The following is a 14,507-nucleotide window of genomic DNA, read 5'->3' on the forward strand; positions in this document are numbered from 1 at the left end:
CTCAGCTGTGATCCCTCCTTCCCCACCGCTCCACAGGCTGACCTCTGAAAAGTAAAGACAGAATGAAGCACACAACGTTAAGTCACACGAGAGCTGGGCGATCATCTCATCAAAGCAACCACTTATTGAGCATCTACTATTGCCAGACTCTGCACAGGCACTGCTGATACATCAGTTTATATGAAGTGTCCACTCCTGCACTTCACAGGAGAAACAGCGCAGTAGATCAGGGGATGGGCCCTGGAGCCAGACAGCTGGGGTTCAAAACCTCACTCTGCCTATTACCAGCTGTGAGACTCTGGGCAAGTGACCTCACCTTCCTGTGTCTCCATCTCTTTATCTATAAAATAGGATGGAAAATAATTTACTCATCTTCTAGGGTCGCTATGAAGGTTAAATGAGTTTAATGCTTAAAACAGATCTTGACACACAGTAAGCAGTCTGTTTTTTTGCGAAGGTAGTAGTGGTATTTTGATGACGACGACCAACCAGGTCCAGAAGGGGTGACTTGTAAGAAGTTACAGAGATTAAGTATACTCACCCCCAAGAATGGTTAGGAAACCTGAAATTATTTTTTTGTTTTGGGGGCAAACAGCTGTCCCATACTGTGATGCACCACCACCAGGCCCAAGTGATAAGTTTGCCTAAATTTGAGTGGCAACTTCCCCCTAAACAGTGAAAGGATTTTGACAAAAGTGTGGAGGCTGATAGAGCACCTAAGAGAGGAAGGCAGGCAACTCAAGGAGGCAAGTTTGGATTTTCTTTGCAGCCCCTTAAGAAGATCCTAATATCTGACAGACAAGTAATCAACTATTCTCATTCTAATCTGTAAGGTAAGAAGGGGTAGAAAATGGGTTTGCATTTGGAGGTGAAAGGCTTGTCCTGCGGACTCCGCAAGGAGAGAACCTCTACTGGCCTCATCTCCATTCCGATGGGCTGACAGTGGCTTAGACTCTGAGAGCACCAGACCGGCTGTTTAGCTTCTGAGGTACCATCTTTAATCTCACCTTTGCTCCTGTCTCTTACCAATCAGCAATTATAAAGAGCTCTCACACTACCTTTTTCCTCTTCTCTGCTGAAAGTTTGGCCCCTAGAAAGCAAGAGGTAGAAGGAAGATGGCTGGATGGAAACTGACTTCTAGGCCCCCTCCCTACATCGTCCCTATCCTGTGGGGCAGGGGCGGGGGGCGCGGGCAAACATTCTCTTGCTATGGAAAGTGAGGTCTGCCCCAGCAATGGTTTAAAAATTAAAAAAATATGAAATATTGTAAATACACAAAAAATACAGGGAATATATAATAAATACTCATGTATCCACCACCTGGCTTTGTCAAATTCTAACGAAGCCATGCTTGCTTTAGATATTATTATTTAAGCAACAAAACAGTACAGATACTGTTCAGGCTCCTTGAGTATCACACCCTGAGATTGTATTTCTTTTCTTTTTTAACTTAGTTTTTTTTGAGACAGGGTTTCCCTCTGTATCCAGGCTGAGGTGCAGTGGTGTGATCATAGCTCGCTGCAACCTTGAATTCCTGGGCTCCAGCAATCCACCTGCCTCAGCCTGCTGAGTGCTGGGACTACAGGCTTGCACCACTACCCCTGGCTAATTTTTAATTTTCTTTTTGTAGAGACAGTCTCACTACGCTCCCCAGGTTAGTCTCCATCTCCTGGACTCAAGCGATCCTCCCGCCTTGGCCTCCCAAAGTGCTGGGATTATAGGCATGAGCCACCTCGACTGGCCCCTGAGATTCCATTTCCTTCTCTCCTTCCTTGTTATCCTAGAGTAACCACTATTCTAAATTTAGTACTATTCCCATACTTTTACTGTATAAGTTTAAGTCCATATGCAAAATATAGTATTGCCTTATAGGTCTAATGTTTACATAAATAGTACAATGTTGAATGTATCATTCTTTTTTTTTTTTTTTTTTTTTTTTTGAGATGGAGTCTCGCTCTATCACCCAGGCTGGAATGCAGTGGCATGATCTTGGCTCACTGCAACCTCCGCCTCCTGGGCTGAAGTGATTCTCCTGCCTCAGCCTCCCTAGTAGCTCGGATTACAGGCGTGCACCACCACGCCTGGCTAATCTTTGTATTTTTAGTAGAGATGGGGTTTCACCATGTTGGCCAGGCTGGTCTTGAACTCCTGACCTCAAGCGATCTGCTTGCCTTGACCTCCCAGAGTGTTGGGATTACAGGTGTCAGCCACCGTGCCCAGCCTACAATGTTGAGTGTATCACTCTTATTTATTTGAATGTATCATTCTGAAGCTAGCTTTTTACATTCGGCATTACATTCTTGAGATTTGCCCACACTGGTACATACAGCTCTATTTTACCCATTTTAACTACTACATATATATACATTTTTTTTGAGACAAAGTCTCACTTTGTTGCCCAGGCTGGAGTGCAGTGGCATGATCTCAGCTCACTGCAATCTCCACCTCCCAGGTTCAAACGATTCTCCTGCCTCAGCCTCTTGAGTAGCGGGGATTACAGGTATGCACCACCATGCCCGGCTAATTTTTGTATTTTTTAGTAGAGACGGGGTTTCACCATGTTGGTGAGGCTGGTCTTGAACTCCTGACCTCAACTGATCTGCCCGCCTCTGCCTCCCAAAGCGCTGGGATTACAGGCGTGAGCCAACACGCCCAGCCCATAACATATCATCATGTAAAGACATCACAATTTATTTCCCCATTCTCCAGAGGCTGGGCATCTGCACATGACGATGCCCCTCACACTCCTGGCATGTGTCCCCTGCTGCATGGAGGTATGGGAGTTTCTCTAGGGTAGGGGACAGCTACTGTTCCAACTCCAAAATCTCCAATATACACCCCCTCCTGCAGTGTATGTGAGTTCCTACTGTTCCTCACCCTCAGATACTTGGCATTGTCAGGCTTTAAAATTTCTGCCAGTCTGATGGCTGTGAAACAGCATCTCATTGTTGGTTTAATCTGTTTTTCCTGATTACTAATAGGACCAAACATCTTTACATGAGCTTTTGTTCACTTGGGTTTTCTTTTCTGGAAAGCAAATGACAGTTTTCAAATCTATGGAATAAGTTCTTATAAAGAACTCAGCCAGTGTTCTTTACAGCTGCCCCTTCTGTTATTTTTTATTAACCCAGTGAAACAACCAAATACACAAGTAACCCTATCTTCAGTTGCTGGAGTCAAAGGTGTTAGCTTATTGTCTGAGTATTTGTAATGATACTCTTAGACAGATGGTTTTCAAACTTGAGGTCTTTGCAGAACATCTATCACTCAAAGGTCATTTAAACTGCTACACAGTCTTCCATTGTATACACAGATCAAAATCAGTCATGAAATTAAAAAATCATATGCACTCACCTCAGGAAGAAAAAAAGAAAAAAAAGTCAACTGAGGTGGGTCATTCTTTAAAAAAACAAACAAGGCTGGCCGCGGTGGCTCATGCTTGTAATCCCAGCACTTTGGGAGGCCAAGACAGGTGGATTACTTGAATCCAGAGGTTAGAAACCAGCCTGGCTAACATAGCGAAACTCAGTCTCTACTAAAAAATGGTGGTGCATGCCTGTAATCCCAGCTATCTGGGAGGCTGAGGCACGAGAATCGCTTCAACCCGGGAAGTAGAGGCTGCAGTGAGCTGAGATGGCACCACTGCATTCCAGCCTGGGCAATAGGGCAAGAGCCTGTCTCAAAAAACGAAAAACCATGAACAAGAACATAATAGAAAATATCAGAGTGCATTGCACACATACTGTGTGAAACTTTTATTTCAAGTATAAGAGTGTGTGTGTGTGTGTGTGTGAGTTGTGATATCAAAGGTATTTCTAACTGTGAGTTGTGTTCAAAAAATTGTGGAAACTAGTCCAGGTGTGGTGGCTAACACTTATAGTCCCAGCCACTCAGGAGGCTAAGGCAGAAGGATTGCTTGGGCCCAGGAGTTTGAGACTGTGGTGAGCTGTAATTGCACTACTGCACTCCAGCCTGGGCAACAGTGAGACCCCCCCATTTGTTTAAAAAAAAAAAAAAAAAAAAGGAAACTATTGTCCAAGTTAGCATCCTTGGCTCCATTTTTTCTCTTCTGAGTTATCCTGCAGGCCACTGCCAAAATAATCTGACTAAATCATTGCTTCGGCCATGCCACTTCCCTGCTCAAAAGCCTTCAATTTCCAAAAGCCTAGGCTCAATTTCAAGTCCTCAGCATGGCACTGAAAGCACTATATAATGTGGCCCTGAGGTGGAGTGCCAATTCTCCCCATTGCAGCCTCTACCCAAACCACTACTTACCACCTCCAAGCTGGCCTCCTGACAGTCCGCACAAACACTCTTGACGCATTCTGACTCCACACACCTTTTTCATGCCATGCTTCTTACCTGGATCCTTCTCTCCCTCCCACTGAAACAGCACGTATTTGCTAAGTCAAGGTTCAGTTAAAATTACATCTGCTTCAAGTCTTTCTTGATGATGCCACACTGACATTTAGTGATCGGCTGTCCTTTTGAATCCCTAGCACTTTCCATACACCGGCTGAAGATAGAGATCGACTCATGCAAGTCTTTTAAATGTTCCTCAACATTTAGCACAGACTTTTGCACATTATAAATGTTGAACAAGCATTAAATCAACAAATATTTGTTGAGCACCATGTATGTGCATCACACTATACTGGGCCCTATTTGATGGATTAGCCACCAAAATCATGAGTTTGGGAAAACAATTCTAATAGGTTAACAGCTGACTCTAAAGCTTACCCCGACAGATTTCCTTAAACAGTATAATACATATAACACCTCTGACTAAGTAGCTGTGGGACTCAAGACACTTGACTCTTTCTGACTGCTCCAAGATCTGGAAGAAATCCTTCTCCTCTCATTAAACACCTGAAATAAGAGCAAGCTCACATACAGAATCTCACAGACATTTTATAGGGCCCCTGTCTTCAAGGCATTACTATGCTCTCCACAGAGGAAGAAAAGCTTGGTGTGTCCAAAGTCACAGAGGACATGAGTGATGAGGCTGCCCTAGGCAGGGCCCCATAGGTGGAAGAAGCTGAGCCAGTTACAGAACACCTAGAGGTCTGCAGGACACAAGGACTTCCTCTATCACTTATGTGTGAAGACTGTCAACTCCCTGTGATTCACTACCAACCTGCTAGTGTCAACACACCTTAGCAAAGTGAAACTCCATGATCCAATCAGCTTGGGAATGGTCTGCTACTCTTCTAATATTCCTGATCATGGGGACAGAATACTCAGGAGACATATTTTAGTTCTAGTTCTTCCAGGTACTAGCTGAGTGAATTCTAGTAAGTTACCAAGGGGGATCATAAGACTGCACTGCTTGTGCAGACATAAGCATGAAGTCAGACAAAGGATGGGAAAGCCATCTGAAAAGTTAGAAGCACTCTACACATGTGAGACAGCAACGGTAATCATAGGGGAAAGGACTTCACTGAGAAAAAAACTGAATAATGGTTTTGTTTGACCCAGAAGTTTACCTTCTTTATATTCCATTCATTTAACAATTACCTGTTAGATACCCACTATGTGCATGATACCCACTATGCGTACAAAAAGATGAAGAAGCTCTATGTCGCTCCTGTTCTCATGGGGTTGGTGTGGAAGGGAGGTGTACGTCTGTGATACTCAGAAGGATGCAGAAGTGCTACAGGAGAAGCACTATGGAAGTACAGAAGAAACCCAGCAAAGCACTTTGGAGTGGAGGATCAGAAGGAGTGGGGAGGAGAAATCACAGGCAGCCTGACCTGGAAGCCACTTGTGTCGGTCAATTTAACAATAGTACTTTCAGAGGCTCTTCATTTTAGGAAGTGGTTTGTAGGTTCTGCAAGTTTTTATCTTAACATTTTTCCTGAGCTGAGGCAAGTCAGGAAAAGGGAAAAAGGCCCCATTCATATATTTAATAAACACTTCCTGACTGCCAGGAACAGTGCTAGGGAATAGCGATAACCACAAGACAGTCCCCATACTCAAGAACTCACAGACAAGTAAACCAGCCAGCGGAGTACAGATGCTGATGAAGGTCAGAAGAGCGGCACCCAGTGCAGCATGGCAGGGTGTGAGGGGCCACTCAGGGGAGACCCTCAGAGAAGGTGAAGCGTGGCCTGACTCTTGAAGGATGAGTAGATGCTGGCCTAGTGGACAGGGTGTGAGTGAAGGGGAAACATTTCAGGCAGAAGGGACAGTTATCCAGAGGCACAGGGGCATGAGAGAGCAGGAGAAGCTTGGAGGATGGAACACACGGAGTGAAGATGGACAGCCAGGCCCAGAGGGCCTCAGAAGCCCTGGCCCAGAGTTGGGCCTTTATCCTGAAGATGATGGCAAGGGACTACAGGGTGAAAACAGGAAAGAAACAAAAAGGATCAAACATGAGGAACACCAAAGTGTGAAGGGCAGACAGAGGTAGAAGACCCCGGAAGAGTCAGAAAAATATCACTCCACTCATTTCACAGCAGGCTCAGGTGGCAAATTGTCAGCAGGAATGGCCACTCCATGCTACAGATGGAGAAACTAAGACAGAGAACAGCTCAATGCTTGACCAGGCCGCACTGTGAGTGGCTGAGCCAGAACCTGAACGCAGCACTCTAACTCCTACTCACACTTATCTGCTCTGCCTCTAATTTCCTTCCTTTTTGTCAAACTACTGCACCCCTAGGTATAGGGAGATTTCTTCCAGTACTCCCTTTTCCTCCTCGTTTAAGCCTAAAATCATCAAGGTGTATGGTTCAACAGGAGGCTACAATTCCTGGAGCCAGCTTAGATTGAGGTCACTATTCTTAATTCTACTTAATCCTCTCTCCATACCATAATAAAGCCACCTGAGTATACACTGGAAGATGGGGAAGAGAGAGACAGGAAGGGGAAAAGGGAGACAAGAGGGAGACAGAAATAGGGAGGGAGGGGGTGAGTGGGGAGGAGAGGAGAGAAAGTTGGGAGGGGGGGCAAATGGCGAGGGGAGGTGGGGTGGACAAAGGGAGAGAAAAAGAGAGCAAGAGAGAGAGAAGCATTTGGCTTGAGGCCAAGAAGTGAATCTGTGATCTGAGATGTGAATATCAAATGCCTTCTTCCTAGTAGGACAGACCACTGGGTCACTTTTCTGAAAGGCAGATGGGTGTATGGGGAGTGGATGGGTAGATGGTGCAGGAAGGCAGCAGGTACCCACTAAACAAACAGGGGGTGGGCGGGTTGCCTGCACAGAGGAAGCAGAGAACAAAGGCCTCTCACTCTTCATGCAAAGTCCACAGTGTGCAAAGGGCATCAATATTGGACATTTCTCACTGTGACATTTTGAAAGCTCAGCCTAGCCCAGAACAATGGTTACCCTCTGGGGACCATGGGCCATGTGCCTTATTTAATGATGGCTTGGCACAGCCCATGTACTTAGTGAACTTGACCTTGGGCATCAGCCTCCCATGATGGCTCTACGTCACTCTGGTCTCTTCCCCTAATGAGAATTCCAGTCTCACATGAATGGATGGATTCATTCTGGGGGCAGGAAAACCACTCAGGGAGTGAATCAGAAGGACCCAGCCCCGGTCTCCTTGCCAGCCATTGAGCTAGGAACTGAGTGTGATTGTGTGCCCAGGCGCCGGTGCTGTTCCCGTCTTTGAGAGAGAGGGTCAGGGTCCACGCAAGAGATGACGTAGAAGCCCTTTAAGGGGGAAGAGAAAGGAATCTCAGCTTTGAGGGACAAAGCCACCCTTCTGGCTGTGACTCTCAGTCCAAGGAGATACCAAGATGTGCATGCACTGGTAAATTAAAGCTACTAGATGAAAATCTCAGCTCCTGTTAGACAGTTGTCAATTTCAATTCTCTCCAACCTGACAGGCTAACCTTTAAGGAATGGGTTATTTTTTCAGAAGGGAAACTTTCTGTGAGACAGGTGGAAACAACCTGCTTCAGATCACCCAGAGAATCATTTACCTTTATTAGTTTCTGCTGTGCTCTTCTCCCAACTTCTGAAGGGAAGATTGGTTCAGTAAAGGCCAATCTAGGCAATATAAAGCATCTGTACTGCCTCATTTTCACTTTGAAAAATTAGGTAAGAACACTGCAAAGATTCAAGACGCAGCAGCCAAAAGGATATCTATATTGCAAGACTGGGGGGCCCAGAATGACACTGAAAGGACATAATTCCTCTGGGAAAGGGAACTGAAGAATTGCCGCTTTGCCCACCACTAACTAGGTTATAACAAGACAGGGAAGGTAGCTTTTTAAGGCTCCAGCCCCTTATTGGCCTCCTGGAGCAAATGGTGGAGGGAAAAGCAGAAGCTCCTGCCGGAGCTTATTAGGGCATTGCTTCAGGCTTTCCTCCCGTGCTTGCGGTGATTGTCTGACATTTGTCCATCAATCTTGGTCTAAGAAACAGGTGGGGGAGGGGACAGATGGTTCGCATTTTACTTTAGAGAAGTATCCCTGACACTAACTGATATCAGCTGCTTGTGTTCTCCACTGATGGCCAAAATTAAGCTGCAAAAGCCTTCCTGAAGGACATTCTGTTATCTTAATTCATTCATAACTGGTTATCATGCGCTTTGCATAAACAAACACACTAGCCTCTGAGGACAGAGTGGCAAATATGTTCCCTATGTCCATGGGCTGATTAATCTTGTACATCTCTGGGGCTCAATTTATTCACACACTATAGTTGAATCCCCTGAGGTCCAGGGTTGTGGCTATATAGGTCCTTGGGCCTGATGGTAAGGTAAGGTCCTGCATATGAGTATTCTCTAACCTCTAAGAAAACCCCAGGAAGGCAGGCAAGTCACAATTCTCTCCTGTGAACATAAATAATCGAGAGCAACAAATGGGGATTGCCTTTTGGGCAAACTGAGTCTTACAAAATAAATACACCATTATGAAGTGTCTACTATGACCCAAGTATCACATCATACTGCAGCAACTGGAATTGTGACTCTATTACTCTAAGACTCCCTGGCTTCTTTTCTCATGGCATGATAGTTCCCATAAGTTTAAACTTAACCATGCCTATTTAGAGGGCAGGCAGTGAGTAATAGCCCTGGAATGATTAAAACCAGTCCAATCCCACAGTGGAAGGGTGTGTGCGGAGTGTAATTCTGGCCCCTTTAAAAAGAGAAGCAAGTTTTCCTTGTCTTTTGAAGCCTGCTAAGTCGTGCAAAGAGGATAGTTACCCAGAAGGGAGTGGGTTTTGATTAGTGAACTGGGTGCAGGCTGCCACAGGGAGGGCCACAGCTCTGGAGGGACTGGCGCGGGGCAGAGATGCCCACAGGAGAGAAAGACGACACTGACTCCACCTCAATGGGTGTTTAAAAAAGGAGGGAACAAGGAAGTCCCTCACTTCAAGGAGCTAGGAGGACGCGAGTCCGGCAAAACGGGTCAGACGCGGAGTCTCAGGCTAAGAGGATCATCCGCCACTCTCCCCGGGAGTCCTGCTGAGAGATTGCGACTCCGGAAAGCACCGAGGGAACGACCCTAGGGCAGGGGCTGTCGGGCCTTGCTCTGGGGCGGAGGGGTCGCGCGGGACCGGAGGGAGCCGGGACGCGGCACTGACACAGGGCCAGGGGCCTCGCGGGTCCGCGGGTCCAGCAGCTCCCGCCGCCTGGGCCTCACTCACCAGCTCATGGTCCCGAACCTGCGTCTGCCGCCGGGGTCTTCAGCCACAACTCGTTCCTCTAGGGTCACTTCCGGATTCAGCCAGTCTCCAGGAAGTGACGTAAGCCCGCCTCTCTGCCCGGAAGAGGCGGTTGGGAGGCGGAGCCCGGCGCGTTAACCCTTCTGCTGCTGCGTGCTCGCCGCGGAGTTTCTCTTGCCGGCGACCCTCTGGCTCTGGCCAAGCGCTTAGACACACAGGCTGCAACGGGGGATGAGGGGAACCTCTGGGGGCGTTTTCTGCCTTCAACACTGACTCCTAAAGATCTCTTCACCTGACCATGCAGGGCCCTTAGCCGGGCTGTCCCCTCTGTCAAGTGGTTTCTAATCCAGAGACAGTGGCAGCAATTGCCTGTGGGAGAAGAAGCCATTTGGGATGGAGAAAGTGGAAAACTTACATTCTCTGAATGCTCTTTCCTATCTTTTACAGTTTGTACACCACACATGCATTACCTGTTACAAACAAACGGACGTTTCCCTTCCAAGATGGCACAGGGCTCTGAATATCAATAGATAGGTGCTTTTCAGGTTGGAATGTTTCGTAGATTTATTCAACACAATAAGATGCAGAGTATGAGTTGTTCCCTGCCTTTCAGCCCTTCCCTTTGGTCTCCTCTACAGGACTCAAATGATGTAAATTGCCCCATTCGTTCTATTCCTTCATTTAACTAATACTAGTTGCACTAATATTAGTGTCAGGTACCGAGCCAATCTTAGGATACAGCTATCTCAAAGAAGTATCTGCCCTGCTCTTGTTCCTTCCCAGAGCTACTTTCCTGGAGGGAGAGACAAGCAGGCAATTATAATCATGCTATAGGATAGGATAGAATGAGGTGTGGTGGCAGCCTGGAAGGGGACCCTGAAGCAGCACATGGGGTTTTGGGGAAGGCTTCCAGGAGGAGCCAGTGTCTAAGCCAAGCCCTCAAGGCAGAATCAGGGCTAGCCAGGTGAATCTGAGATGAGGGGTGACGAGGCTCCAGGCAGAGGGAACTTACCATGGCTAAGACACAGACAGGACCAAGCAAGCAGCTGACTTGCCTCGGGTCTCCCAAAGTCAGAATTCAGGGCCTTAGTGGCTCACAAGTTGCCTGGGATTCTGGGCTGACTTGGTTTCCTCACTGCTATGTACCTCCCTGCCTTGGAAGAGAGACAAGAAGGCAGTGAGGCCTGTGCAGGTGCTGCTGGGCCCCCAGTGACCTTCTCTCTAGGAATTCTCCTTCCTCAGATGGACCGGGATTGTTTCAGGGACTGCTTAGGGGGTTGCTAATCAATGACCTAGCGGGAAAAATATGACCAATGACCTAGAGCAGAAGTAGTGTATGATTTGTTTTGACCTCCTAGGGTGGAGTAGAGGGCTTGAGCAGGAGAGGTAGGAGGGTGGGCCACAGGATGCAGTCTCTCATTTGTGTTTTCTGTTTCCATTCTTGAGAGTCCATAGTTTGACTCAATTGAAGTTTCCAATGGAGGTTAGGTCCCCAAGCACATCATGCAGATCAGCTTCATTACCATGTTGTTCCTCAGGAAACAGGCCAAAATGAGCATAAGAGCAGCCTTGAAGAGTAAAGAGGAAGAGCAGAAGTCACCAAAGGGTAGCCTGGGCAGAGAGTGTGGGTAAAGGGAAAGAGAGAGTCCTCGCTGCTTTGCAGAGAGTGTGATGGATGGAAGGGCTGTTGTGGGTTTAGGAGACTCCTGGCAGTTAGCACCTGTGAATAGTTTTCCCACCTGCTTCCTCCCTTCCCCATGTTCTGCCTCCCTCAGTTATGCCCCACAGGGATAAATATTTCCAAACGTTTTAGCCTAGGTAACTGCTATATACTAGTAGAAGTCTGTTTCAGGGCTGGAGGGCAGCAGACACATCCTAGAGGACTAGAATGGATAAGTTCTGGACTACAAGTCTGGAGGAGTCTGGGGCTCTATTTCCAGTTCAACCTTTGACACTATAACTGACCTCAGATAAGTCACATCCCCTTTGTGGCCTTGGTCCCCTCATCTATAAGATGGAGTGAGTAGATCACATCCCAAAGTATCCAACATTGCAAGGTTCCAAGTCAGCTGTCTTGTTGACTCTAGAGGCCCTGGGGAAATAGGAGAATGGGAAAGGCAGGTGAACAGAGGGGCAAGCCCAGAGAAGTGGGCAGGTCTGAGGAACTGGTGATATCTTGGATAAAGCTAAATATGAATTTTTCTGGGGCTGTGCTGTTGACAGGTCACCTCGAAATCTTTAATGCAGCCAGCAGGATCTTTGAGGTTACTAAAAAGAATGGTGTCCTCCCAGGAGTCTGTCTGGAATGTGCCTGCTTGGTCTCCTTACCTGTGGCTCATTCGCTCAGCTAGAGGGGCACTGGGCTGAGGAGGGACAGTCAGGCATCCTGCTATCCTGTGTTCCTCCATGAGCCTGCTGTGCCATGAGGCATTGATCCCTGGGGAGCTGAACATGGAGACACACAAACACTTCCCACTGTTGTGAAAAACTCCGCCTGCAGGGTCGGGAGCTATGTCTTTCTTATTTATAACCAAAGGGACAGCATGATACAGATTGATCCTGCCCCTGCAGGGAAGGAATGGAAAAGAGAAAATTGGGTTTCTAAGTAGAAGCTGAGAGTGGAGGTGCTTTGGGTAGAGGTGGATACTCCTGGTTTCAAGCCTTGTAAATACTGATTCTTCCCCAGAAGTCTGAGCCTGAAGTTAAAAGACTGTTCAGGTGGCAGAGGTCTACTTCTGGGACAAAGCTGTTTACAAGAGGAAAAGCAGCAGCAGAACCTGCTCCACCATCAGCCCCCAACTTTTCCTTGGAGTTTTTTGCTCAGAAGTTGGTAAGCAGGTGCTTCCCACTGACTCTCATCTGTGGGATTGTCATGTCCTGTCTCTCCCAGCCTTTCCCACACAGAAGTCTAGGGCTGGCCCCCGAGTCTTTCACCATGCCAACCTCTTATTAGTGAAGAGTGAGCATTCCCAGAACCTGGACCTGGGCTGTCAGGGACTTCATTATAGCACTGGGCTAAGGCTGAAAAACTGAATGTGATAGGGCCAAATTGGTGGGCTCAGCTCTCTTGGAGCCCTAAAGGTCTTGATTCCTCAGGGAGGCTCCTGCAGATATTCAGACGCAGGCCTCAGGTTTCTATGTGGCCTCACTGCCCCACTTCTCCCTACTCTGTACCTGCTCAGTAGGACGTCTCAGAAAAATAGCTTTCCCGGGGTCTTTGGGGGGCAAGGACATAGGAGGAGGAGCAAGGATGGGAGAAGAAGGAGGAAATCAGGGTGAGATTTCCAGTGGCGGGAGGCCCACACGGACTGCTCAAAGGTCAGGGTGAAGTGACACATCAGAAGCCAGGACAGCAAGAAGCGAGCAGAACCAGGAACGCCTGTCTGACCCGTGGCTCTGCCTCCAAGTGGCATGAGGGAGTCTTGTCCCTCCTCTGGGCCTCATTTTCCTTGACTGCAATGGGAAAGGTCCAGGTTAGATCTGGGAGGGCGAATGGATATCATCCCATGTGCCAACTCTGATTGTCTGCTTGGAATGCAGTGTTGAGGATTCTGGGGAATCTGCCATCAGTGGGGAAGTTCTGTGATTGATTAGTCATGTCTGCCTTGGACAAGAAAGAGCGATGAGATGGTTTATATTCCACTTTATTGTTATTATTTTTGTTATAAGTTAACAATAATTGAGCACTCATGACATGACAGGCACTATTCTCTGCAGTTCACATTTAATCCTTGTCTCAACCCTGTGAGGTGAATACTACCATTATTATCATTTCACAGATGATGGCGCTGAAGTATAGCCATGAAGCAATAGTATAGCTTCATGAAGCAGTGAAGTGGGGTTTCTGACCTGAGCACCCTGGCTTTGATCCTTATGCTTTTGCCACTACAGTTTGCCATTTGACCTCCAACAACCTTTGGTTCTGTCAAGGCACAGTGAGGTCAGAAGCCAGCAGACAGATGGAACCAGGAGAAGCACCGCTACTAAATGGCCAGGTTGTGGGTGGAGGGAGGGCCACCCTATGACCAGGGTGCCAAGCTCAGCCTCATCCTGGGAGCTTTTATATGCTTCCTCCAGTACGGAGAGTGCCAGGCCAGCAGGTGGCAGCACCGGGCAGGGTGACAGGAAAGGGCAGCCCCTCACATGGCATGGACGTCCTTCAGGGATCAGAAGGCCCAGATGTTGGGGAAAGCAAGAACAAATGCGGGTGTGGAGGAAGGATAGCCAAGGACCCAGAGGAGGAGGAGTCCTGGCCTCTGACCTGCAGGAGCTGCCACAGCCAATGCTTTGTTTCCACCCAGTAGTGCAGGCCTCTCAGCTTGCATCTCGTGGTGCCTGCTGTGGGCTTTTTTTTTTTTCCTCCACTCTGGGAGAATGACTAACTTTAAGGACTAAAAAAAAAGTGTTTTGATTACACTGCCTTTTTACCAACTGGGAGCATTAGTCACCGTGGATTGCTGCAGATAACGGGGAAGGCAAGCAGCACCCCCTCCTCCCCCTCCTTCTCTCTGATTAGCTCACAGAAACCAGGAGGAGACGCGAGTGAGGGAGAGTGCACCAGTAGGGAAAACAATCCCCCCGGGTTGATATGTTCCCTGGGCATCAGGCCAAGGGCTGTCCAGGCTGGGCAGCCCCCTGACAGGTGGGCTCTAAGATGGCCCCAGACCCACAATAGGAGGTACCCACTGGAGAGAACTGGCAGTAGAACCACTGAGTCCAAGGCTCCTGAGATTCTGAGTTGGGTCTGGATGGTCTGTTCCTCCAGGTAGCTCCAGGGCACACCCAGAAGGGGAAGTCAGAGGAAGTCACTGAAGACACAGCTCCTGAGCTGGGGATGTCTGTGATGTGGAGCTCATGCCAGGCTGTGGTATGGCTAAGGCTGCTGCCT

At 47.9% G+C, this 14,507-nt stretch overlaps 1 protein-coding gene across 4 annotated transcripts in view; it reads right to left on the minus strand.

The window, feature by feature from the left end:
- Window positions 1-9,705, minus strand: part of BIN3 (bridging integrator 3) — a 46,270-nt gene extending 36,565 nt beyond the window's left edge. The window contains exon 1 of one of the 4 annotated variants that reach the window (XR_008955835.2): window positions 9,602-9,704. Coding sequence is in view for 2 of the 4 variants with exons in the window: in XM_063606667.1 (XP_063462737.1) it covers window positions 9,602-9,609 (8 nt within the window). In the remaining 2 variants the exon portion in view is untranslated. Of the gene's footprint in view, window positions 1-9,601 lie in introns of all 4 variants that reach the window. The other 3 variants (XM_063606667.1, XM_003823593.5, XM_008977221.4) reach the window with 3 other exon arrangements.
- Between the last annotated feature and the right edge of the window lie 4,802 nt (window positions 9,706-14,507).

The sequence above is a fragment of the Pan paniscus genome, chromosome 7 (assembly GCF_029289425.2).
Source record: "Pan paniscus chromosome 7, NHGRI_mPanPan1-v2.0_pri, whole genome shotgun sequence".
Taxonomy (NCBI): Eukaryota; Metazoa; Chordata; class Mammalia; order Primates; family Hominidae; genus Pan; species Pan paniscus.